This window comes from Bison bison, unplaced genomic scaffold (assembly GCF_000754665.1).
Source record: "Bison bison bison isolate TAMUID 2011002044 unplaced genomic scaffold, Bison_UMD1.0 scf7180017864530, whole genome shotgun sequence".
In the NCBI taxonomy this organism is placed as follows: Eukaryota; Metazoa; Chordata; class Mammalia; order Artiodactyla; family Bovidae; genus Bison; species Bison bison.
This window is the reverse complement of record NW_011495080.1, coordinates 2,393,475-2,419,582: the sequence shown is the minus strand read 5'-3', so window position 1 is coordinate 2,419,582 and position 26,108 is coordinate 2,393,475. Positions and strand designations below refer to the sequence as shown.

The following is a 26,108-nucleotide window of genomic DNA, read 5'->3' as shown; positions in this document are numbered from 1 at the left end:
GCCCCCTGGCCACTGATAGGATATGCATGCACTGAAACAGGACACTCAGGAAGTTGTGCAGGGACACGATGAAGGTGTCGGCCCACTGGCGCGAAAAGTAGGTGGCGAAGGTGGGGTTGGTGTCTGGGGATGGCAGGAAGGGCAGGACAAACCAATCCTTCCACTCAGCCTGGTTCTGGAGCTCCGAGGCCTGCTTTGCAAAGAACTCCTGAGCCTTGTCACTTCTGTTTGTCTGCCAAGACATGGAAGAGGTGGCAAAGAAAGGAGAGAGACAGAAGGCCAGAGGTGAGACTCTTCACCACCACATCACAGAGAGCCTTTGAATACTGGCCTCCTGAGCAAGTCACCAAACGTGATCTATGAACTCTTCATAAAAGAAATCATCACTCTTTTCTCAAGTTCCTTATAACTTCAAAGAAGCTTGTTTAAAGCTCTAGTGATAAATGCCATCCTAAAAATTAATTCCTAGTTGATTTTCAAATAACCTAAGTGATTTACTATCCCCCACCCCACAAGTCAGTCATAACCTTTTTACTCAAACTTTAACCCAGCTTCTTATATTCTTCAAAACACCACCCAGGCTAATGTGCTTAAGACAAGATGAGAAATAGGAATGAGGAAGATAAGTCAGATGATCTACAGATGAGAAGGGGAAAAAAAAAATTGGAAAACAGTCAAAAATAATTTTCACTGTGACTGTTCCACCCTTTCTGAGTAACAGAGAAGAGCTGTCCCTAGGCGTTAAAAGAAAATCTATTTCTGGATTCAAGAATTTTCTCCACCAAGAGATCCCTGAACCAGAAACACCTGGATTGTGTAGACGAGATAAAAGCGGAACAGGCTGGTTTTCAGCTTGTTGATGGTGGGTCTGTACACGTCCTCCAAGCGGCTGAAGAGCCGCCGCTCCAGGTAGTTCCAGTAATCCCGAAGAGCAGCCAGGTCATACACCTGCATTAATTGCTGCAGCTGGTCCACAATCTTGTCCACCTGGAGAAAGATGTGATGGAAAACGGAATTCTCTCTTCACGCCACAGAGTTAATACTTTTTTCCTCTTACTGCAGCTTCTGGATGCTTCAATTTTTTTTTCTTTAAGTTAGCAATCTATAAAACTTTCAAAACACTGTAACATAATAGGTTTCAAGTTTTTTTTATTAATGTTAGATACGCGTTTCTACCCTTTGGCAAGCATGGAAATTTCACGTGTAAAAGCACTCAGGTCCAGGAACCAGACAGAGTCCAGGGCCTGGACCTGGCTCTAATTTATTCAACCACCTTGGTAATGTCACTTCAACTCTCCGGTCTTAGTGACCTAAGACTTCAGAAAGCAAAAAAGAGGGAGTGAGACAACCTCCATGCTCCTCCTCCATTCCAGGATTCCAAGGCTTATGTTAGATATACTGTTTCCTTCAAGTCCTCTAAGCACCACTAAAGCCCTGGCAGCTGCTGAGAGTGTCAGCCAAAAGGGGTGCCCTCCTTGTGAGGAGCACTCATATCGGAGGACACAAGAAGGAGCAGGTTTTGAATACTGATACCATTCTAAACCACCTCCACCCACCCCCCGCCACCCCATTTACAGATCAGGACACTGAGGCTCAGAGAGCTGAAATGATTTGCTTTAGCCACCACCAAGTAGCCACTAACTTTGGCAAGACAAGAACCCAGGTCTCCTAATTCCCCTCCGGTGTTCTGCTGCTAGCTCACTGCCTCTCTCAACTCACCTGCCAACGCCAACTGAAGCCAGAAGACATACACACAAATCACACACATATAACTTCCAAGAACTCAACAGAAAATCATGTCTGAGCAAAGTTATGTTTTCAAATGTACAACAAGGTCTTCCTCAGAGGTGAAGCAAAACTGCCAATGGGTCACTGACAAAGCCATTTCAAATACCTAGCTCAACACGGGCTGCAGACCCCTTTGCTCCCAATGCCACTGGAAGCCGACTTTAGAATATTTCTGTTCCCCAAACCCAAACGTCTACCCAACCATAGCTCCTCAAACCTCATCCCCATCCAGCCAATGACTGGCCGGCACCTGCTGGGAGACTGGGGTGAAGAACAGAGCCCTGGACCAGGAGTCAGGGCACCTGGGCTCCGGCCTCGGCAATGCTCCTGACTCGCTGGCAACTTCAGACAAGTCACGTCCCCTCTCAGGGCCTCAGTTCCTCATCTGTCAAGCGAGTGCCGGACGCACTGATGGCAATGATCCCCCTGGCGCGGTGACAGCGCCGCTCCCGCCCCGGAGGGCAGTGCTGGGGGACAGCCAGCTCCTGGCTCCCTCGGGGCCGCCTCTGCCCGCGCCGCGCTCGCCGGCCCCTCACCCGGAAGCCCTTCTCCTTATCCGCCTTGATCTCGGCGTCCAGCTGCCGCAGAGTGTGCGTGAAGCCGCGGAAGAGCAGGTACTCTCGGACCATCTCGTCAGTGCGTTCCACGGCCTCCGCCATCTCTGCGCCAGCGCCGCGAGGGGCTGCGCCGGGTGAGGGACGAAGGGGCGGGGCTAAGGCCGCGCGGGGCGGGGCCGGGCGCGAGCACCGGCCCGTCACGCCGAGACCGGCCTACCAGCGCGCACGCATTGCGCGCCGCGCGCCTATGGCCTCGCCTCCGCCCCGCCCCCGAACCCGCCCAGCTGCTCTCGTCACTATCACCCAGCTCAAAGAGCGAAAGAAAGCAGCACTGCTAGCTGGGTTTTACTGGCAGCGCCGGCGGCGGCTGTGTCATCTGAGTTATTGAAAGGGGCGGCTGCCGTCCAAGTCAAGTAGGGCTGGACCTTGGAGATTATCCCAGATAGTCACGAGGCGGGCTGGGGGCTGAGATGCCCTGATCGTTGGCATTACAGCGCCGAATCCTCTGTGCTCTGCCTGCCCTCATTTTACAAATGGGGGAAACTGTCGTCCTAGAGGCAAAGTAACTTGTGTGAAATCACACAACCAGGTGTTATCAGGGAGCTCTAACCTCCCCCCAAAACCTAGTTTCATTAATAAGATTTATCAATACCGCAAGACAATCAAAGCACACTGTGAAAAGAAAAAAAAAAAAAAAAAAGGCAAGTTTCAGAACAGAATGTATAATATGATCCCAGTTTCTTGAGGAAAGGAGTGGGGGAGAGATGAGTGCTTTTGTGTACATTTTACAAATTCAGGAAGATCACACACTAATCGCTTGTAGTTGTTTCCTCTCCCAGGTGAGACTCCGAGGGACTTTTACTTCCTAATTTTTACTGCTTTTTTGACATTTTTATAAAGTGCATATAAGCAGGGAAATATTCAATATCTTTGAGCCTCACTTTCCACCTACCTTCCAGAGTAATAATGAAAATGTAATAAGATAATGTATGTAAAATGCTTAGCACAGTAAACAGCCCATCAGTAAATTGCAAGGTTTGTTCCCTTCTCTCTAATGGTATGGCTTTCTGTACAGTAAGTCCCCTGCATATGAATCTTCAAGTTGCAAGCTTTCAAAGATACAAACATGTATCCACATGTCCAATCATGTGTTAGCCCATGTGTCTGGCATGCATTGTCACATGTGTGCATCCTCTACAAATAGTTGTGGTTTTGTGTACTTTACAGCACGATATAGAGTATAACAGTACAGTATCTTCATTTTTTGCCTTTTCACTTGATGCCAGCTCCTGTATGCCAGCTGTTGTACTGTACTACTGTACTTTTCAAGGTACTGTACTATTTGATTACAAATGTTTTCATTATTTTTTGTTTATTTTTTATGTATTATTTGTGTGAAAAAAATTATAAACCTATTACAGTATTATAAGTGCAGTGCTATATAGTCAATTGTGTTAGTGGGTACCTAGGGTAAATCTGTTGGTGAAGCTCGCTCAGTCGTGTCCGACTTTTTGTGACCCCATGGACTGTAGCCTACCATGCTCCTCTGTCCATGGGATTCTCCAGGCAAGAATACTGTAGTGGGTTGCCATTTCGTTCTCCAGGAGATCTTCTCAACCCAGGGATCAAACCCGGGTCTCCCGCATTGCAGGCAGACACTTTACCATCTAAGCCACCAGGGAAGAATTCTGTTGGACTTACAAGCAAATTAGACTTATGAACAGGCTCTTAGAACGTAACTCATTCATATGCCATGGACTTACTGTATTTGTCAAAGTACTACTCAGAATCATTACTGCCACTCTGCCCAGATCCTCCAATCTTACTACATGGAAACTGAGCCCCAAAGGCATTCTAATCTGCACTAGAGAAACTTGAAAAGATAACAAAGCATAAAACCCATGGCAAGACAAAGTAGAGACTTGTTCCTCTCTGCCCACTTTACCTGTCTCCACAGGTGTAAGTGTCCCCCAAGCAAACAGGCTTGCCACACAGGGCAGGCAAGAAGAGTCACTCCTGTGATTACTAGGAGAACTGGGGCAAATCCTATTAATACTTTGACTGGGATCTCAGATTTTCAAAAGGGAACTTGGGAAATCCTGACAAGTAGCCAATGCCAATACCTCCTGCTACAGGAAAGTTTCGAGTTAGATTCCCCTTTTAAAGGCACCAGAAGCCACAGCCCTCCCCTCCCCCACTTCCCCACCTCCAACTGCCATGGTAGTTTCAGACCAGAGTCTATAAAACCAACTAAGGTTGGTTTTCTGATCAACAAAAGACAGTTCCTCTGGGCCTTAGTAGGAGCTCTTTCCTTTACCAGGAATGCCTTCTTCCAGATACCCACATGGATGGCTCATTTGAGCAAACGCAGGAAGCAGGCTGTGCACGTTTGCACTAATGTCACCTTGTCAGAAAAGTCTGACCATCCTGTACAAAATTGCAGTGCTGTCACCTCCAGAACTCCTAGCCCCTTTGCCTGGCTGTATCTTTCTCCATAGCACATATCACCACCTGACATACTAGATATTTTACTTATTTATTATCTGTCCCCTGCCCCCCTTGAAAATATAAGCGGCATGAACACAGAGAATTTTGTCTTAATTGTTTGCTACTATAGTCCCACTGGGGCTTTCCCAATGGCTCAGTGGTAAAGAACGCAATTAAAGAGAATCAGGTTCAATACCTGGGTTAGGAAGATCCCTGGAAGAGAAAATGGTTACCCATTCCAGTATTCTTGCCTGGAAAAAATCCCATGGGCAGAGGAGCCTGGTTGGCTATAATTCATGGGGTCACAAAGAGTCGGATATGACTGAGTGACTAAGCATGCATGCATAGCCCCACTCCCTAAGATGGTGTCTGACTTACAGTTATTACTATTACTATTAGGCTTAAAATAGTCGCTTGTGCTTGAAGCTCTGTTGATTGGCAGCTGACCCCTTCTAGGCTCCATTTCCATGAAATAAGTGAGTCTCAGACATATGTGTTCCCACGAATCCCTCGGAAATTGGCCCAAATGCAGATTCCCAGGCACCATCCAAGCAAGAACTGACTCATTGGAAAAGAGCCTGATGCTGAGAAAGATTGAAGGCAGGAGGAGAAGGGGACAACAGAGGATGAGATGGGTTGGATGGCATCACCAACTTGATTGACATGAGTTTGAACAAGCTTCAGGAGTTGGTGATGGACAGGGAAGTCTGGCGTGCTGCAGTCCCTGGGGTTGCAAACAGTCGGACACAACTGAACGACTGAACTGACTGACTGATTTCATCTGAACCTCATTCAGCCCTATGAAGTCTTTTTCTCCTCATCTTAGAAATAAAAAACTGAGGTTTAGGGAGCCTAAATGATTTATTCAAGTTCTCAGGTTGACGTTTCTGATTCTAAGTCCTCTAGTGCTCACAGCAGCATCACTGAATTAGTCAGCTTGTGAGATAGGCCGCGTGGCTAAGTGAGGACAATTATGTCCCCCTCCTGAAGAGTATTAGAGCTCAGACTAACCACGCAGAGTTTCTTTCATGGCTGGAGCACTCTACCTGGGACAGGGATCAATCAGTTTAACCCTGGGTACCACAGATAACAGGTCAAAGGTATAAGAGCTCTGGAGCTCTCTCAGTTTCTGGAATTATCTTAGAATTTCACCTCCTACTCATACTTCTTTTTTTAGACATGCTGGGAGGCATGTGAGATCTTAGGCCCCCAATCAGGGATCAAACTGATGCCCCTTTCATTGGAAGCACAGAGTCTTAACCACTGGCCTGCCAGGGAAGTCCCTCCTGCCCTTACTTCTGATCCTGATGCTCTGGGCTGCCCTTTGTTTAATCTACAACTTCTGATATTTCCTGTCACCCCCATCCTTTGCCTGTTCTGTCTGCAGTTGTTCCCTTGAACTCCTGTCCTTTAAGACTCAGCCTAGTCATCCCTGGCCCTCACCACTCCGGTGGCACTGGTGTTTCCCACTCTCTGTTCCCTTGGCCTAGCACCCTGTTTGTGCTTATCACATTGCTTTGGAACTGTCTGTCTCGTTTCCTTGATTAGAAACTCCTGGGAGCAGAGTGTGTTTGTTGATCCTCCAGTGCCTAGCATAGTCCCTTGAAAGGAGGTGCTCAAGAGCTATTTGTTGAATTAATGAATGAATGAAGTCCACGTGACTGTACTGCCTGGGACTCCAAGTTACATGCTTAGTACAGAGCTTCCATTGCCACTGTCTTCAGCAGAGACATATTTTCTTACTGTGGTCAGTGTCATAAAAAGTCCTGGGCTCTTCTGAAAACTGGAAGTGGCCTGGCATGATCTATTTGCACATTAATATTCAACCCCACTGAAAATCAGTGACATAAATTAAAATAGATGTTATTTTCCCTTACCAAATTTCCATTGAAAAATCTATTGCCTGGTGTTGATCAACATAAAATGAAGTGTACATTCTCACCAAGGTCCAGATTGAGCTAATTTTCTAGGGATGACATTATAAGTGATTACTCCCCTGCAAAATGTTCATACTCTTGAACTCAGTGGCTATTGCTTCTAAAATTTCCCTTAAGAATAATTTTTACAAAAACAAGATTCATGTAGAATGGGTTGTTTCTAAGAGTTCAAATTATTTGTAATAATGGAAGTTATTTACAATGGTGGAAACTGTAAGTACTTAGAGGCTGCAGTGAGTTGTACTCTAAGAACTTAGGGATGAGGAAACTGCATTTCCACTGGCTGCTGAACTGCAGAACCAGCCCAAGATGGATCAGAAACCAAAGAAACAAAGTTAGTGAAAAGAGAGAGAGAAGCTACTGGCTCACAGTACTTGACTGAGCATATCAATTCACAAAATAAATAGTGTGTCTGTCCATCAGAAAAGGTTTTGCACTCAGACTCACAGAAATCAGGGACTTCCCCACCGGCTCAGTGGTAAAAGAATCTGCCTGCAGTGCAGGAGACATGGGTTCAGTCCCTGGGTCAGGAAGATCCCCTGGAGAAGGCAATGGCAACCTGCTCCAGTATTCTTGCCTGGGAAATCCCATGGATAAGAAGCCTGTCGGGCTACAGTCCAGAGTGTCGCAAAGAGTCAGACATGACTTAGTGACTAAACAACCACAACACAGAGATCAAGTGAGTGACCAAGGGCAGAGCCCACTGAAGCCCTCAAGTGCATCTCTTCCAGCAGACATCCTGAGTTCTGTCCTACGACAAGACTATGACTAGGCCATGAAAATTGGGCCATTAGAGGTAACCTACCCTTTTCCTAGGTCCAAGCTCACCAGGGGTCCACCTGATTATCCTGGCATTTGACACAGGAAGAGTTGTAGCATTCTGGTGTCTTTCTCCTCGTAAATTGAAAAAGAGTTTCCAATTATGTTAGTCTTCCAACATAGGCCAAAGGGGCTGTTGTTGACACAAGTACTACCATGCACAGTCTGTGTGTGTGCAACAGTTACATTTTTTATTGAATGACAATAAGTGTGGCATTGTGATATCTCCCTCAGATCCCTGTGCAGTAAAGTTAGCACAAAACAGCCTTTCAGAACCTGCTTATCCTTGGGCATGACAAGAACAGTTGCCAGCTGACCTGTTCTTTACACCAACTGCACAGGCAGGCCTCTCTTCATGATTTCTACAAGGAAAAAGAAATCTGGAACAACCAAAATGTCCAATATCAGGGAAAAACTGGAATAAGTTTTGCTAACCCATCCCATGCAATATCAGGTCATTATTTTAAATCTTTTTTTTTCAAAGCATATTTCATTACTTAGAGAAATGTTCACACTACATGTCAAAAATGTGTGATTTGGGGACTTCCCAGTGGGTAGGACTCCGTGCTTCCACTGCAGTGGCACAGGTTTGATCCCTGGTTGGGGAGCTAAGATCTGGCATGCTGTGTGGTGCAGCTAAAAAATTAAAAAAAAAAATTGTAAAGCAATTATCCTTCAAGTAAAAGCTTTTTAAAAGTGTGATTCACACTCCAAAATATTTTCAGGCAGTCTCTTATAAGTTAAACACACAATTACTATACAACCCAGTCACCACGCTCTTGGGCATTTGTCCCAGAGAACTGAAAACGTATCTTCACATAAAAGCTTGTACATAAATGCTCATAGCAGCTTTACTTAATTGCCCAAAACTGAAAACAACCCAGATGTTCTTCACCTCTTTTTGGTAGAGGCTAAAACAAACAAGGTCAACAGGCAACATGACCAACCTACCTGACTTCCTCTGGTTAATCAAACTGGTATAGCCATATTATGAAATAGTACTCAACAATAAATATAAGTGAATTAATGATACACAACAAGTAGATAGAGCTCCAGAAAATTATGCTGAGTGGAAGAAAACAATTCTAAAACGTTATATATGCATACATATACACCAAAAGGCAGGTATGATTCCATTTATTTAATATTTTTGAAACTACAAAATTTAGACATGGAGAACAGATTAGTGGTTGCCAGAGGTCAGGAATGAGTGAAGGAGTACGAGGGGAAGGGGGTGAGATTATTAAAGGGCCAGATGAGAGCATCTTGTGGTAATGGAACTATTCTGGGTCTTCGAGTTGGCTGTGGATACATGGATCTACACACATGATAAAATTGCAAAGACATAACCACACACATATGTACAAGTAAAAGGGGTAGTATTAATAATATCAGTGGACTATAAAGGTTAATATGCTGATTGTGATATGATATTATAGTTCTTCAAGATGTTACCTCTGAGGAAAATTTGCTGGAGGGTACATGGGAGCTCTGTATTATTTCTTACAACTGCACGTGTAAGAAATACAATTATCTCAAAAACTAACTTTAAGAAGTGCAATACAGAATTGTAGATGCAATATGATTGCTTATATAATATTTTTGATATATACGTATGCAGAAAATAGCTACAGTTATTGGCTTTATATAGTAGAGATGATGAATTTTATGGGTGATCTCTGACTCTTTATACTTTTAATGTTTTTCAAATTCCTTACCATGAACACATATTAATTTTATTTTATAAATATGATGATATCTTTAAATATAGCACATTCATTTTTCATAACCATATCTTAGTACCAACTCACACACAGCTTTTATGAACTATCCCCCCAAGACTTAAATATAAAGTGAAAGTGAAAATGTTAGTCACTTCAGTCATGTCTGACTCTTTTAGACCCCATGGACTCTAGGCCTCTAGGCTCCTCTGTCCATGGTATTTTCCAGGCAAGAATGCTGGAGTGGGTTGCCATTCCCTCCTCCAGGGGATCTTCCCAATCCAGGGATTGAACCCAGGTATCCTGCATTGCAGGCAAATTCTTGACCATAAAAATTCCCAATCCTCTGCTTATACAATTCAGTTTTCAGAACAAAATACAGGACCTTACACTTGAACTCTACTAATCAAGTTGTCCCATTTCTTCATCTGCAACATGAAGAACTTGAGTCAGAAGAACCATGAGGACCTTCCAGCGCTTATAGTTTATGGGCCTCATTCTGGCATAAGGCACTTGCTGGGGACCTTGGTCTATCTGTTTAAAGATTATCTCTAAAATTATCCCAAACACTGAAAGTGACCCGCCTTCTCCCAGACACCGTGATCATTCCTTAAGGAGTATCCCAAATTAGAGTGAGAACTTGGCTGCCTCTCCAGGCCTGTGCCTTCCACCCCACGTGGAACCAAAGTCTCCATTAACACAGGGCAGTAAACCACCAATAATAGCATTAAACTGCCAGCGGCAGGAATCCATGAGTTTATGAATCTATAAAATCATTCATTTTCACTGCTGAAACCATTCAAGCCTCCTAAGTTAGTAAGTAATATGCTTTCGCAAACATCGTGTAGAGGACAGCATGGGGGAATCCCATCTCTGTTGTCCCATTTCCTAAAAAACAACTCCTTGTTCTCTACAATCCTGTTTCTGCCTTCTGCAATAAATGAGGCAGCTTCCCTGCCTGTTCCCCATACTTCTCTCAATCTTTCTCTCTCCCTCTTTCTCTCTCTCTGTGTATAAATGCATTTTGATTCTCTGGAGAACCCTGACTAATACACCTTGCAAAAGTTTTCTCTACTTTCAAATGAATTCCTTTATAGTTCTCTAACCGACTCAATGGACATGAGTTTGAGCAAGCTCGGGGAGTTAGTGATGGACAAGAAAGCCTGGCACGCTGCAGTCCATGGGGTCACAGAGAGTTGGACACAACTGATTGACTGAACTGAACTGAACGTATATTATGCAGCCATGAAAACAAATGAGGTAGATCCCCAAATACAAATATGAACTCATCTCCAATTTATATGTTTGAATAAAAACAGCATGTTGCAGAGTGATATATTTATGTAAAGTTTCTTTCCTCCCAGAGCTCACAAAACTATATTTTCCGAGGGACTATCTGTAGGTATGTAAACATTTAGCAAAGCATCTGGGAGCAGACATATCAAACTAATAACAGTAGCTAAATCTATAAAGGTGGAGAGAAGACCAGGGTGGGCTCAGGTGTCTTCATTTTACAAGGGGAATGTGTATTATTTGTGTAGTTAAAATTCACTTTATGTGGCAACTGACTAAGGAGTTGACCAATGATTTGATTTATAAGAACTGAGCCTGCCTGCCCCATGGTCTTCCCCATCCTTTCATTTCATCCTTTCAGCTCTCCAGGCTCAAAATCAGGGAGTCACCTTTGACTCCCCTCTTTCTGTGGGTGCCCTCCTACCATCAACCCATCACAATGGGCTGTGGGCTTTGCCTTCAATATCCAATGATTTCTAACCTCATCCACCACCAGGTGTCATATTTTCTCACCTGTGTTATTAAAAGAGCTTACCTGGCCTCCAGGCTTCGCCCCCTTGCCTCCTCACTGCCTCTTCTGGACTCTGTTTCTATGAGGTTGACCACTCTAAATATCTCACATATGCAGTATTTGTCATTCCGTGACTGGTTTGTTTCACATAGTATAATGTCCTGAAGGTTTATCCATCTTCTTTTGACTGAATAATATTCCATTGTTTATATACTAATATTCCATTGTGTGTACCATATTTTCTTTATCCATTCATCTGTCAATGGACATTTAGTTGTTTTTACCTTTAGCTACTGTGCATAATGCTGAAATGAACATGCGTACAGACATCTTTTTAAGATCCTGGTTTCAGTTCTTTCAGATAAATACCTAGAAGTGGGATTGCTGGATAGTTAGTTCTATTTTTAATCTTTCTAGGAAACTCCATGCTGTTTTCCCTAACTGTTGCACCATTTTACATTCCCAGGAACTGTGCACATAGTTCCAATTTCTCTATATTCTTGCCATACTTTGTTGGATAATGGCCATCCTAACAAGTATGAGGTGACATCTCGTTGTGGTTTTGGTGTGTATGTCGCTGATGATTGGTGGTATTGAGCACCTTTTCATATTGCTGTTGGCTGTTTGTATGTCTTCTTTTCAGAAACCTCTGTTCAAGTCCTTTGCCCATTTTTTACAAAGGTTATTTGGGTTTTTGCTATTGAGTAATAGGAGTTCATTACATATTTTGGATATTAATCCCTTCTCAGATATACAATACTTTCTCCCATTCTGGAATGCCTTTTGACTGTTTCCTTTGCTCTGCATGAGCCTTTTAGTTTGATGTATATTTTTATTTCATTGCCTGTGTTTTCAGTGTCATACCCATGAAACCACTGCCAAAACCAATGTTCTGAAGATTTTCCCTTATGTCTTCTTCTAGGAATTCTATAGTTTCAAGCCTCAACTTTCTTCATCAGTATTTCTGTTGCTCTTTTTCCATTTCACAGCACTTTCATACACTTTAAACAGAACCCCCAGAGGGATGTCCTGTGGTGCTGAGTCATGATGACAGGCCCTGAGCCTTTGGGAGTTTTACTCTGGAGGTCAGGAGAGGATGGACACTCTCACCCTGGGATGTGTCTTGGGAGTCACATATCTGTCCTTCTACTGCAGACAGTGCCCAGCCAAGCTGACTCAGCAATACCTGTTCCTTGTGAAGGAGCTTACTCAATTCTCAGGCTCTTCTGGAAGCCAGAATCTGGCCCTATGCAAAGGAGATGAAAGGCAGAAGGCCATCTAGGATTGCTTTTGACAGAAGAGCAGCTGGGAGCTCCTAACTGGAGTCGGAGACTGTAACCTTCTGTGGGCCTCTACCGTCCTCATCCTTCCCTGCATGCCACTGTCCACAGACCTCAGTTCACAGCTGAGAACCTTCTGTTCGGAAACTTACAAAATCATGCAAATTTCTCTCCAGCAGAAAAAAGTTAACATTGCTTTCACTAAATGCTACCCAACGAGGCATGGCGAGCAGAAAACCAGAGACAGCCCAAAGAGTTTAGACTTTAGGCAGGTGACTGCCCTTCTCTGAGCTGGCTTCTCTCATCTATGAAATGGGGAAGAGAAGACTCCTCAAGATCATCCATGAGGATGAAGAGCTTCGCAGATGCTCAATACACAATCCATCACTCTCATTTTGTTTGGGTGATACAAACATGATAGAGTCTGAGACCCCTGCTTGTTATCGCATGAAATGGATAGAATTAACATTGATGCAAATAATCAATAAACAATCTATAATAAGGGACAGAAGAGAGTTTCATTTGAGCCAAAGTGAGGAGTATAGCCCAGTAGACACAGATTCAATAAGCACCTGAATTATGTTCCACAGGACCACAAAATAGAGGTGGCTTGTATACACAAAACCTATAAAATTTACATAAGTTGTTTGTCAAGATTTAGGACTGGAGCTGGCAAGAAGGGTGCTTGTTAAGCAGAGATTGGTTGGTGCCCAAAATGGTTGTATAGTTACAAGCATAAACCTTGAGACCATACGATTGCAGCTGCCAGCTGCTACCAGATGTTTTGAAAATATCTGGTGACATCCTTGAATTTGATATAGTTCAAAAAATTCAGGAATTGATGCAGTAATGTGTCTGAAACCACATCCGCAATGGCCACCAGCTCCATTTTAGACGTCTGAATCACAGTTCCTCCATTTTGATTTTTAAATGATCTTAAACATGTCATCCCCAACAATGGAGAACAAGTGAAAAAGGCTGTTTCTCCAACCAGAAAGTTAGGGCTGAGGATGCAGAACACGGGTGGCCATAGTGGGCTGTCATCATGCAGAAACCTTAGAAGGCTCCCTGTTGGGACTGCTGTAGAGCTTATCTGAGGGAAAGAAATGCTCTCGGGCTGGTGGAGGGGAGGGTATTTCAGGGCGGGATCTATGCTCCTTTGGCAGGGGAGGTATTTGGGGCAGGACCCATGTTACTATGAGGAGGGATATTTCACGGCAGGATCTCTGGTACTGGGAGGGAGGAGTCAGGGTCAGAAGGTGATGCTGTGTCTGTGTGTGGCTGTTACCGGGGAGAACTCTGATCGTATCCAAAACTGGTGAGAAGGCCACCTAGAGGTCCCAGAGTTCGTGAGCAGAGCCTCCTGCCTCACGGCAGTGAGGAAGGCTGACTGAGGTGGGCCAGAGGTCTTCATTTTCAAGAAAGAAATATGGCTGTGGCAGGTAAGGAACCCTCTCAGCAACGTCCCACCCCAGGACTGCATTTTTTCTGGGTGCAGACCTGCTCCTCAATGGCCACATCCAGGGAGCCAGACATGTGTGGTAGTGGTGGAGAGGGGACGACTAGACAAAGGGCTGGGCAGGTCGGTTTCTGGACCTCTGTGTGCCCTCTTAGTGCAAAGATAAAGCTCTCCAAGACAGAGGTGTGCTGCTGCTGCTGCTAAGTTGCTTCAGTCGTGTCCAACTCTATGTGACCCCATAGACGGCAGCCACCACGCTCCCCCGTCCCTGGGATTCTCCAGGCAAGAACACTGGAGTGGGTTGCCATTTCCTTCTCCAATGCATGAAAGTGAAAAATGAAAGTGAAAAATGAAAGTGAAGTCGCTCAGTTGTGTCTGACTCTTCACGACCCCATGGACTGTAGCCTACCAGGCTCCTCCGTCCATGGGATTTTCCAGGCAAGAGTACTGTACAGGCTCTTGAATGCCCTCAGTCGCACAGGGGTCTCAACAACTCTGAGACTGGTGTTGGGAGGCGAGGAGCAGGGGCAGGGAGGAAAAACAAAGGAGGGGGCAGGGGAGAAAAGCAGTTCCTCAGGGATCCTCCATGACCCTAGGTCACAGGGTCCTGGACAGCCAGAAGGGACAGAGCCTCAGGCTAGGGAGAATTTTGTTTTAAAACGAATATTTAATATTTATCTTGAAAAGGAGGAGGAGAATTTGCTCTTCCTGGGTGCCTTCCATGTGACAGTTTCTTTCTACATAACACACGGTTTAATTTAGTGTTCCACCAAACTCTGAAGCTGAATTTCAAGAGCATCCACAGAGGGGCCAGGTACCCTGTCTGTCTGTGTTAGGTAGATCTCATGGTCCTCACGTTCACTGTGAGGTAAATCCCCAGTCAGAATCCAAATCCAAGTGCCTCTAGTTCCCCTGAAGGAGGCCTTTCGACCTCAGGTTCACCCCTCCCCGTGGTGAAGCAGCTTGTTCCAAGAGCAGCAAGGGGCGCCTGGCTGCTGGGACCTTCTAGCCTCAAACTGAAGGAGTGGGAGCAGACCATCCCCGAAACATTCAGGGGAGCAGGAATTCAAGTAGAAAGACACCTAGACACACGAATCTCTATTTGGGGGAAAAATGAATTTTATTTATTTATTTTTTTGCCTAAGCTGGAAGAATACCTGTTTCCTCTTGTCTCAGAAAGTAAGCACCGTTTCTCTTTTCTTCTTGCTATTTTGATCCCACCTTCAAAGGCCGCTTATGTGCAACCTCTCTCACAGCCCACCCCTTTTTCTTCTTCCCTAGTTTAAAACATCAATCCCCCGGTCTCCACCCCCTCCGCCACACACACACACAACCCCCGCTTTGTATCTGTCTATTTCCTTACATCTGCCTGCTCTCATCTTTCCCCCGAGACAGGGAACCTGTGCTCTGGACCCTGTACTGACAACGTCCTCTCTAAGCCTCAGGGAAACCCTGTTCAGGTGTCAGAGCCCTGTTTGAGAGATGAGGATACTGGGGCTGTAGGTCAGGCCAGCGGACCCAGTCGAAGGACATCCGTTTAGTCCTCGGTGGGTACATACAGCCCGTGTGGTGACACAGGGATCCGCTCCCTGCCCCACTTCGACCTCTCTTGGAAAAGAGTCGGCGGCGAGGTGAAAAGGTCAACCCACCCCGCCCCCCTCCCCGCCGCCTTGTGTCACCTTCGGACAATATGTTACACTGTTTCTTCCACTGCCTGCACCTCATTGGTCCACCACCGCGCATCCTCATTGGCTGTGGGCCCAGGGACACACTGCGATTGGTCCGCGCGCCTGTGCTGAAGTCGGGCCCAGTGGGAAGACACTGTGTTTGGCATGTGAGGCTGGTGACCCACTGCCACCACTGGCATGGCTTCCCGCGGCCCGTGTGCCCAGGTGTTCATCTCCCTGCGAGGGTGAGAGTGGACTAAACGCCACGCATTCACCTCCAGAATAGTGCACTGGCCTTGTGGGTGGTTTATGTAATACATGCTACTGATTGAAGCTTGTGGGTCCAAACAGGTGGCCATTTAGGTCTGGGTCCAAACTTTTGTACATTTGTATATGTCATCCTGACACCCAACAGATTTCTGAGAATGATTCTGAGGGGTTTTTTTTGTTTTTTTTTTTTTTTTTAACACGATCTTATAAGCATAGGGTACCAAAGGAAGCTACTGGTGGGTTGCAAAACATCCAGTGTCTTGTATGCATTTGCTTAGGGTTTGCTAATGAGACTGTGTGTGTGTGTGTGTGTGTGAGAAATCACTTCAGTCCTGTCCGACTTTGCGATCCTATGGACTGTAGCCTGACAGGCTGCCCGCCGCCAGGGCATCTTCCCCACTGAGGGATCAAACCGATATCTCCTGCATTGACAGGGGGGTTCTTTACTGCTAGTGCCACCTGGGAAGCTCTAATGCAACTGGCTCACACTTAAATGTTTTAGGGATTGATAATTTAAAATGATTGAAAGTTACTTCGAAACTTGGAAAGGGTGAAGTCATAGGTTTTTTTTTTAAGTTTAGCCTAGGGAGTTGTTTTTTTTTTTTTTTTAAAGTTTAACTCTAGGTGGGTATTAAGTGGTGTTTCAGTAGGAAAGTCTTTGATAGTGAATGTATGCTTTATATAGGAGAGGTGATAATGATAAAAAAAAATTGTGGCATGAGAATACAAACCTCCACAAAATGTCTTTTTAGAAGAATGCATCAATGAAGCTGTCCTCTAACTTTGTGAGACTGAAGGTTATGGGTAGCAGGCTGATCTAATGAACAGGACTGAAGGCACAGTAAAAAGTTTTTTAAAAGGAAAAGATTTCAGAGTTATGGTCATTCTGAAATGCCTGATACTATTTTTGGCCCTAGTTTCCTGCAGAATGGATGGGCTGTGCACAAAGTACCTGGTAAACATTTGTTTGAGGAGCCACAGTCCCCAGAATTCCTTCACATCAGCTGCCCATGCTGCCGTGTGCTCTAACTCCACTTCTGCTGGAGAATGAGCAGCTTGTGTTGCTTGCCCTTGCTCCAAATGATCACAGACTTGTGACAGTGACCTTAAAGGTGAACAGCTTAAAACTATAATCTAGTTAAAGACTTTTTCACCTTCTTTATCCAGATAAAGAAATTAAGATTTCAGGTTTCCTGGCTCATAGAATAGTCACATTGCTGGTTAACATAAAGTTAGAGCTCTAGTCTTGTGCCAATCCATAATCCATCTGCTTTTCCCACACTGGTTCGTCTCATTGGCCGGGTACCATCTCTAGGAGCAACCTTCCATCATCCTACCCACTGTGGATTCATATGACTAGCTTCCTTTCACCTACTGTCCCTGTAATGAGTTCCCCAATTCTCATGTGTATCAGATGCCCAGACATTCACACTCACCCTCCAAACATGCCCTGTTTCCTGAGTCAGAATAAGGTATCCAGGTTCTTGCCCCTGTATAATCCTTCCCTACCTGTCTGACATGGAGCTGGCCAGCATCACCTTCAAAGATTGTTTTTGAAGTTTCTCAACTATGTGCTTCTCACTGTGAATCTTGTCAAGAACTGAATTCATGAGACTGCAAATGCTTAGGATCCAGAGAGAACTTTGGGGTCAGTGTCCAACGCACTATTACTCCCTGCCCCCAAGGTTTTCTCTTAATGCTGTCCTTGTTGTTGTTCAGTCGCTAAGTTGTGTCCAACTCTTTGTGACCCCATAGACTGCAGCACTCCAGGCTTCCCAGTCCTTCACTATCTCCCAGAGTTTGCTCAAATTCATGTGCATTGAGTCAGAATGCTATCTAACCCTCTCATCCTCTGCCACCCGCTATCCTGTCTTATATCTATTCTGATGCACTCTCGGAGAGACACTTAAGATGCTGAATACATGGATCCTGACAAAGGATCTTACTGATTTGCTGACAAAACAAGATTCAAATGAGAAGCCAGTGTGACCTGGGTCTGAAAAGATTCTCAGAGAAATTGGGGCTTAAATTGAGAACTGAAGGACAAGCTGACTCTAGACAGGTATAAACCAGGGGTGGGAGGTCGCGGCGGCGGTAGGAGGGGGGGCAGTGGGGAGACAGGCAGTGGAGGCAGCCTCTGGAGGCAGCAACTCGTGGGAGCGTCTGCCCCCTATAGGAGAGGCGGAGGACTGCACCCTCATCCGGTGCGGCAAACTTCTCCACAGCCGGGCAGATCTTTCCAGAGGAATGTGTTTGGGTAAGAAACCTGAGAGGAAAGTCAAATTATCAGCATTGGCACAGGAGAGCTCTAGACTCCCCACAAGCCCAGAGGCCTTTGGCATTCATATTCCTAGACTTATTTAGAGAATTTGAGATCCTGGGAGGACCTTGGTGTTTTTACCTCAGCCTAAATGTCAACCTAAATGCCCTGGTATCCAGGCACATGCATTTCTTTTTAATTTAAACAGGTAAAGAAGACTCATATTCTTAAGTTCAAAAGGTTCTTGTTTTTCCCTGTACTGTGTGCTGTCCTTAGTCCCTCAGTCGTGTCTGACTCTTTGCGTCGCTATGGACTCTAGCCCACCAGGCTCCTCTGTTCATGGGATTCTCCAGGCAAGAATATTGGCGTGGGTTGCCATTTCCTCCTCTGGGGGATCTTCCTGACACAGGGTTCAAATCCAGGTCTCCCGCATCGCAGGCAGATTCTTCACCACTAGTACCACCTGGGAAACACTTGTTTTTCTCTGGGCTTCCTGTTCACTTCACTGTTTCACTTTGCTTCCTATTAAAGATTTGTCCATGTCTGGAAATTGGAGACTATAAAAGGTGGCCTCTAATGTAAACTAGCCCTCAGGCTGGATGGGCCTCTGATTCTGTGGCTGTCCTCCCAACCCAAAGAGGGGTGCCTTCTCAGGGTAGGAAAGACCTCACAGGGCTGGGGGACACCGGCCCCACCTCACAGACTGTAAAGAATGACACCTCAGGGTGTGGCCTGCCCTCCTTGGCCTCCTTGGCACCGTGGTCAATTAACAAGTATCTAGTGAGAACCTGCAAGGTCCTGCAGACTTCCTGCTGTAAAGCAGCAGTGCTCTTTGTCAGTCAGGTATGAGCACCTTGGGTTTTCGGGAGTCGAGCTTCGATAACAGGTTTTGTATCACCTATGGTTGATTGTGTATCTGTTGTCGATTATACTCATTGGTTTGGGAACTTTTACTTGGGAATTGTTCCCCTTTTGGCTTCAATCTACCTTCCTTTCTCTTTAATATTTTACCTTTACTATTTAGGGCCAAGCCAAGCCTAGCACCTTGCAGCTTCTCATGGAGACTGCAAGAAAAGGCGGCAACGCCGGCAGAAGAATGATGCCCCGGGTCCTCCAGGAGCTGGAGCAGCGGGTGGCCCGCAGACGCCTGTCCCAGGCCCGCCACCGAGCCACCCTGTCAGGGCTCTTCGGCAACCTCAGGAAGGCTGTTTACTCCCACTCTGATCTCACAGCCTCAAAGGTACGGGGACCGAGGGTAGGGAGGAAAAGCTCCCACACCTGGGAAGACTGTGGAGCCAGGGTGGGGACTGGCCTGGAGCTCCACCCTCGAGGCCTGCAGCTCAGGTGGGTCAGCAGCCCGCAGTGGACACCTCACGGGGCTCTGTGTGCTCTGGGCCCTTCCTACCCGCTGCAGACAAGCCTGGCCTCAGGAGGGAAATGACCCACTGAGAGGCCGGGTGAGCCGGCCATACCAATGCCCATCCCTCTTGTGGGCCGTGGTGAGCCTTCAGCCACTGCCCAGACCCTGCATTCCCACTGCAATACACACAACTCCCTCTACCCCAAAGCACACCCCCCACTACAGGCGGATGTGAGTCCCTCAGGTTTCATGCACTCACCAGGTCTTTCCCTAGGTGGCAGGACTCTCCCGGTAAGCATTTGTCTTTTCCTGATCTTAATTCTACCTTTCTCCTTCCTGGGCTACTGTACTGCTGATTGGTGTCTCTGGCGGAGCACAGAAGGTTCGCGTGGGTTAGGGTGGTGATGGAAGGATGGAGTTGGTATCACCAGAGGGAGCAATCAGGAGGTCTCCAACGTGGGGGAGGTTGCGCTAGCCTCAAGGCCCCTCACCCTCTTTAACGGAGGGAACTGGAATTCAGACAGGACCTGCCAGCTGTCAGGGAGAGGCCAGGTTTGGGGATCCAGGCCAGGCCCTCTTTCCACCGTCCATCTCTCTGGACCAGCCCATTGCCCTGCAACTGTGGGTTTCCGTCTGGGCTGGTGCTGTTTCCAGAGCAGGTGAACAGAAGAGCACTGCCCCCCACCACTGGTGGGCACAGGGCCAGAGCCTCTGTGGAAAACAGAGGAAGGTGCCCCAAGTGCCCTTGTGCCCGGATCCAAGGGGGGCAGGAAGAATCTCAACAGAGCTCCCACCTGCTCCTCTAGAAGGGTGTAGGGGGTGAGGGGTGGGGGAGGGCTGCTCCTCTGCCCGACATCCAGCTGTGGACGCCTCACAGCACTCTGCTGCTGCTGCATGTGGCTGAAGCCTGAAAGCCGCGCCTTACCTACCCACTGCGCACTAGCCTGACCTCAGAGGCCCATATCTGGGCCTCTCAGCAAAGAGCCTGTCCAGAACAACTCTGCTCCGTGTCCCCTGGGTGACATGCGTCCAGGGGTGCACAACAACCCCAAGGCCCCTGGCCAGTGACAAAGTGTGCAGACAGGCAGCATGACTGAAGGGAAAAACAGGTACTGGGGGCTGGCAGTAAGGAGTACAAGTAAATCTAGAGGAAAACCCTCTGCACCCCTGAAAATTTATACCTCACGATGTGGTGGTGGAGAGCCTGGCTGTTAAGTGGCGTCAGTCCACGTGAGGTAGGTTCCCGGCTAAGCTTCAGTTAACACACCGGTTAAACAGGGACACCAGTCACGGCTTCCTGAGGCCTGCCGTGGAGTTTAACAAGAAAGAGCATGAAAAGCATAGCACAGTCCTAGGTGGTTTAGAATGCTAGTATCGTTTCCCCGTGCATCACCTCATTTATTCCTCCCAGCTCTGTTCATGTCACCCTCACTCTGCAGAGGAACAAACTGAGGCTCCAGAAAGTTAGACTATTTGCCTGGGATGGCACAGCCAGGGGGCAGCCTGGAAATCAAATATCTTCTGTCCTGTCCTTCCTTTGCGCTCCTCCTGGAGGCAGAACACTGAATTTTGCGTTTGTAGTGTCCATGCAGAAAGGATTTGCCTTCCTAGAGTGAGATGCACACATGTGTGGCAGCAAGGTCGTACTAGTTTTCTGTGGCTGCCAAAACAAAATACCATACACGAGGTGGCTTAGAACAACAGAAATGTCTCAAGGTCTAGCCTCTAGAGGTTGAAAATCCAGGTGCCGGGCTCGCTCTGACTGCCCTAGGGGAGAACACTTCCTGCCTCTTCTGGCTTCTGCCATTTGCTGGCAATCCTTGGCGTTCCCTGGCTTACAGAGGCGTCACTCCAGTCACTGTGTGTATCTGTCTCTGTGTCTGAATTTCCCCTTTTTATAAGGACACTGGTCATACTGTGTTAGAGCCCACCCTCATGACCACACGTTGACTTGATTACCTCGAGAAAGGCCCTGCTTCCAAATAAGGTCACGCTCACAGGCTTGGGGTTAGAACGTCAACACATCTTTTTTTAGGGGGACATAATTCAACTCAGACAAAGGTCCTAAGAAAATCAGCCTGCCAAAAATGTTGTAGAAACAGAGTTGCAGTGAACGGCACCTGGCCTACGTGGCTCTGTTCTGGCCCAGGTGACGCAGTCAGACTGCAAGGTGGGCATGGGGTGGCCGTGCTGCGTGGACACAGGTGACCGTCCTAGACCAGAGGGATGGAAAGTCCTCGCCTCCCAAGCCTGGGATTTGGGCAGCCTGTCGGCCCCAGGTATCCTGAGAGTGGACAGAGTCCTTGCTGACCCAACAGTATAATTCTGAGCCCAGGACGGGGGCCAGCAGATGGTGTAGGACGGCAGGGGCCCTGCTCTAAAGGAGCAGTCCGAGATCCCCATGATCTGCTGGGTCTCCTGTCGCCGTCCCATGGGTCTGCAGAGTGGGGTACCTTTAGTCGCCCTCCAGTCTCCTTTTCACGCACTAGTGGGGCTCAGTTGGGCCTCCAGGAGGGTGGGTCCCTCCACCTCCCCTGCAGGGTGCTCCCACAGTCCTCTGCGGTGCTTACCGAATTTTCCTGTTAAGAGGAGCTGTTGTGTGTTCTGTGTGATGAGTGGTTGTCTCCACGCTCACCTTCCCTATTAGAATGTCAGCGGCCTTAAAGCAGGGCAGTTTTGTTTACTCTGTGACCCCGGGCTGGGCACGCAGGTCTTTGCCCTTGTGCGTGCCTGAGGAAGGTCTGGGACTCCTCACAGGCACTGGGCGGTCTGCATAATACACAATATTCAGCGTTTCTCATTGTTGCATAATCTTGCAGTTACCATTTTGACTTGAATAATGTTATATCCAGTGGTGAAGAAAGGGAAGGAGGGAGCAAGGAAATGCTTGTGCTTCTATTTTTGCAGGACAGGAAATTCATAGTTCAAGTTGACAGAGCACTTGATACTTTAGGTCAACTAGAATGTATGCATTTGGCAAACAAAAATACATTTTTGTATTTTTACTAACTAGTACATTTACTGGGAGAAGGCAATGGCACCCCACTCCAGTACTCTTGCCTGGACAATCCCATGGACAGAGGAGCCTGGTAGGCTGCAGTCCATGGGGTCGCTAGAGTCGGACACAACTGAGCGACTTCACTTTCACTTTTCACTTTCATGCATTGGAGAAGGAAATGGAAACCCACTCCAGTGTTCTTGTCTGGAGAATTCCAGGGACAGGGGAGCCTGGTGGGCTGCCGTCTATGGGGTCTCACAGAATCGGACACGACTGAAGTGACTTAGCAGCAGCAGCAGCAGTACATTTACTAGTACTAAACTAGTACATTTACTGTTAACCCACCTGTAGCACACTGTGCGAAGTGATCAGAAGTTAATGGGGGGAGGAGGGGGCTTTGTGCCGCCTCTGCAGACATTGTCCATCCCAACTTCACAGCGCGTCTATAGTCCTTTGCAGCCCTAACTGTCTGCTGAACACAGCTTAATGGTTTCCAAATGCTTTGGTATTTCTGTGAGAATCATTCCCAGAATACAAAGTAAATGATGTGCCTTCTGTGGCTCGGAACTAACTCCTACCCTTTCTGTCGACGATGTCAAAGACTGAGACTTCGCACCTGAGGTGGGGTGGCTCTAGGCCAGGAAAGGGGCTTCTGTGTCCACAAAACCAACTCTGTGGGGGGGAGGCTGGCTTCTCCGCACTGTCTGTCTCTGTCCTCAGTGGCAAGTTTTGAATAAGGCGAAGAATCATATTCAGGAACTGGAACAAACTTTGGATAATCTGCTGAAGCTGAAAGGTAAGCAATCCATACCTGCCACCCCTCTGCCTCCCAAGGTAGGGCTTGTTGGTTTTTTCTGTTGAAAACAGAGAGATTGGGGTAAGCCAAGTGAACATGTATTTACTGAGAGCCTACTGTGTGCCAGGCACTGTGCTTGGGCCAGGGGTACGATGAGATCCATGCCCCTGTCCTTAGCGAGCTTAGGGTCTGGCAGGATGGACAAATGTCAGCAGGCTGTGTGAGCAAGAGGAGTTCTTCCCAGGTGCTTGACCTCCTCTTGAGAGGCCAGAGAAGTGGACCGGGGCTGTCCAACTCGAAAGCAAAGGGCAGAAGCTGTCTCCCTTCTTTGGCCCTCAGGCTGGACATTGGGGTTTCATGAGTCAGTGGAAGCTGAATTCTCAAAGGGGTGCTCTCCATGCCTTGACTGAGAAGGGCCAGATCAAGAAGCTCTTCCCCTGTCCCTGTCCCCTCCCATCTAAAAAGAGAGGTGAAACTGGGCTCTTGACCCCTAACACTGAACCTAGGTGGGCTCAGTGACCACCCATGGTCCATACAGTCCAGAAAGGCAGGAGAGACTGGACCAAGTCCCAACTTTATCACGTGTGACCCTTGCCTTCAACTCCTTGATAGGATATTTCAACCTGGAGGATGGGAATGCAAACAGCTTAGAGGAGGCCAAGAAAAAATATGCCAGCATGTACTCCAGAAACCCCAGGTAAGACCACCAAGCACCAGGAAACCCAGGACGTGCCGCTCTTCTACCACAGCAGAAAGTTCTGCTGCGGCTCGGCAGCCCACCCTCCCCTCCAGAATGCAGAACAGAGTGAGAGGCACTGCTTATCTATTTAGAACAGCTTTGTGCTGGAGAGTTCTCTTCTCTGTTTTATCCTAATCACATGTATTGGATTTTTCCTGAATATAAAAATAATGCTACTTATTAACAGAAAATGTCAAAAAGAACAGAAGTACCCGAAAAAGAACATGAAAGTATTTATCTCACCACCCAAAGAAAATCAATGTTAATCATAAAGAATATCCTCATTTTTTTTATTTGCACATTATTTTCTAGAGAAATGAGATCACAGTATTCATATAGTACTATAGCTTAAAAGAAAAACTTACCTAATGGTTTTACTGAAGGATACATAAGAAGATAAGGGAAATCTAAATCTCTGCCTACTTTCTAGCTTCACAGGAACCTAAGAAAAGCTAAAAAGGATGTCAGAGAAGAAAGGAAAAAGTAGTAGATGCGGGTGCTGCAAGGGGAAGGGGTGCTGAAAGGGGAACCTCGTTTGTAACAGCTCACTCAGACAAGAGAGGCTGCCTGAGCAACGTCTCTCCCACACTTCTGTGATCTCACGTGGGACACTTAATGCTCACACCTTTTGACATGCACTGTGTAGCCTCCGTCTCTGCTGTGCTCTCAAAGGGTGGCCCAGGCCCCGCGCCACCTTACCCTGCGCAGCTGCTCCAAGCGCGGCCTGGACTCTGGGCACAGTGGCCGGGCCCTCGTCACCTCTGGTGGCGCCAGGGCGTTCCCAGCACGGTGTGCGCTCAGACCGGCCTCCGAGGAGGCGCCGGAGTATGTGTGTAAACAATTTTACTCACTTTGAAAAGGGGACTGCACACGGCTTGTGATCAGAATCTCCCGACAACCCGCGGAGGCCAAGTGATGTTGTCCCCCTCGTTTGGGGCGGGGTTACTGATTTCTTATATTGTCTTCTCTGTGTTTTTCTGTATTTCCAGTTTTTTTAAACAGCGAGTGTGTACTATATATATATATATATCCTAAAGGAAATAATCAGGAGAGAAATGATTTAATTAAATTCACATTGTAGACACTGTGGGAATACAGAAAAGTATTAAGAAGGATGTAATCACCTATAATCATAATCCACAGTTTGGTCATGTGGAGGGGAAAAGGCAAGTGGTGTGTGTGTGTGCGCGAGCATGCGCATGTGTGTGTTGAGTATACGTGGCAGGGTATTTGTGGCCACGTTTTACAAATCAGACTGGCCCCACCTAGAAATCAGCCTGGGAGTTGATCTCAGTGAGGCAGATGTTAGCTATTGACTCCACACCCCATTTATTACGTAAGCCATGCTCTCCCTCCTGATTTAACATATGAACACTATGACATACTAAAATCTTATTAATACTCGTATCACCCGCATGTGGATGGCTAAATTTCTTTCAGAATCATATTAATTAGGGAAGATTTTTCGCTAGAATTATTATAAAACTGCAATAATTAAAACTGTGCTACCAGTAGAGGACTAGATTAATTGCATTTTATAATTATTATATTTTTAATTAATTAATTAAATTATGAATATGCTTAAGTGCCTTTGTTCAGGGTCATTTGTATTTCCCTTCCTGGAAGCTTTTTTTTTTTTACCTATTTTTTGCCCATTTTCCTGTTCGGTTGCTGGTCTTTTTCTTGTTTAGTGGTAGAAGCACTTTACGTATCATGAGAAATCAGCTCTCCTTCTAGTATATAGATTACAAACAATCATACCTTGGTTGGTTGTTTTACTATTCCAGCATTTCTGTTTTTTGTTTTGTCCATGCAAAAATGAAGTCTAATCTGTCTATCTACAATGGCACCTGATGTCAGGTAAATAGCAGAAAGACTTCTTCCACTCTGAAATTAAACAGAAAGAGAGAGAGCGAGAGACTGAGACCCCTCCTATGTTTCCTTCTGGTGCACTTGCTTTTTAACTCAATCTGATACCTTGGGGATTATTCCTATCAGTATGAAGAGATTCTGGGTATAAGTCCTGGTTTTCCAAATTGTGTCATATTGTTTCATTCTCTTAAAACTGTCTTCTGAAGAGCAGAATTAAAAACTTCGAAGTCCAATTTATTCATTGCTTTCTTTTCTAGGTGGAGCTTTTAGTTTAAACCCAAATATTTAACCATG

General features: G+C 46.5%; 2 protein-coding genes across 3 annotated transcripts in view; one reads left to right on the top strand and one right to left on the bottom strand.

Annotated features, from left to right (window-relative positions):
* WDR91 (WD repeat domain 91) overlaps positions 1-2,483 on the bottom strand; it is a 25,356-nt gene extending 22,873 nt beyond the window's left edge. Inside the window, exons 1-3 of one of the 2 annotated variants that reach the window (XM_010831636.1) lie at positions 2,325-2,483; positions 808-987; positions 25-232 (exon numbers count right to left, since the gene is read on the bottom strand). In XM_010831636.1, the coding sequence (XP_010829938.1) occupies positions 25-232; positions 808-987; positions 2,325-2,447 (511 nt within the window). In that variant the 5' untranslated portion in view covers positions 2,448-2,483. The other variant, XM_010831637.1, reaches the window with a different exon arrangement.
* A 13,044-nt stretch (positions 2,484-15,527) lies between these two features.
* Positions 15,528-26,108, top strand: part of STRA8 (stimulated by retinoic acid 8) — a 14,818-nt gene continuing 4,237 nt past the window's right edge. Inside the window, exons 1-4 of the mRNA XM_010831635.1 lie at positions 15,528-15,764; positions 19,074-19,289; positions 23,128-23,203; positions 23,816-23,900. Of these exons, the coding sequence (XP_010829937.1) occupies positions 15,543-15,764; positions 19,074-19,289; positions 23,128-23,203; positions 23,816-23,900 (599 nt within the window). The 5' untranslated portion in view covers positions 15,528-15,542. The remainder of the gene's footprint in view (positions 15,765-19,073; positions 19,290-23,127; positions 23,204-23,815; positions 23,901-26,108) is intronic.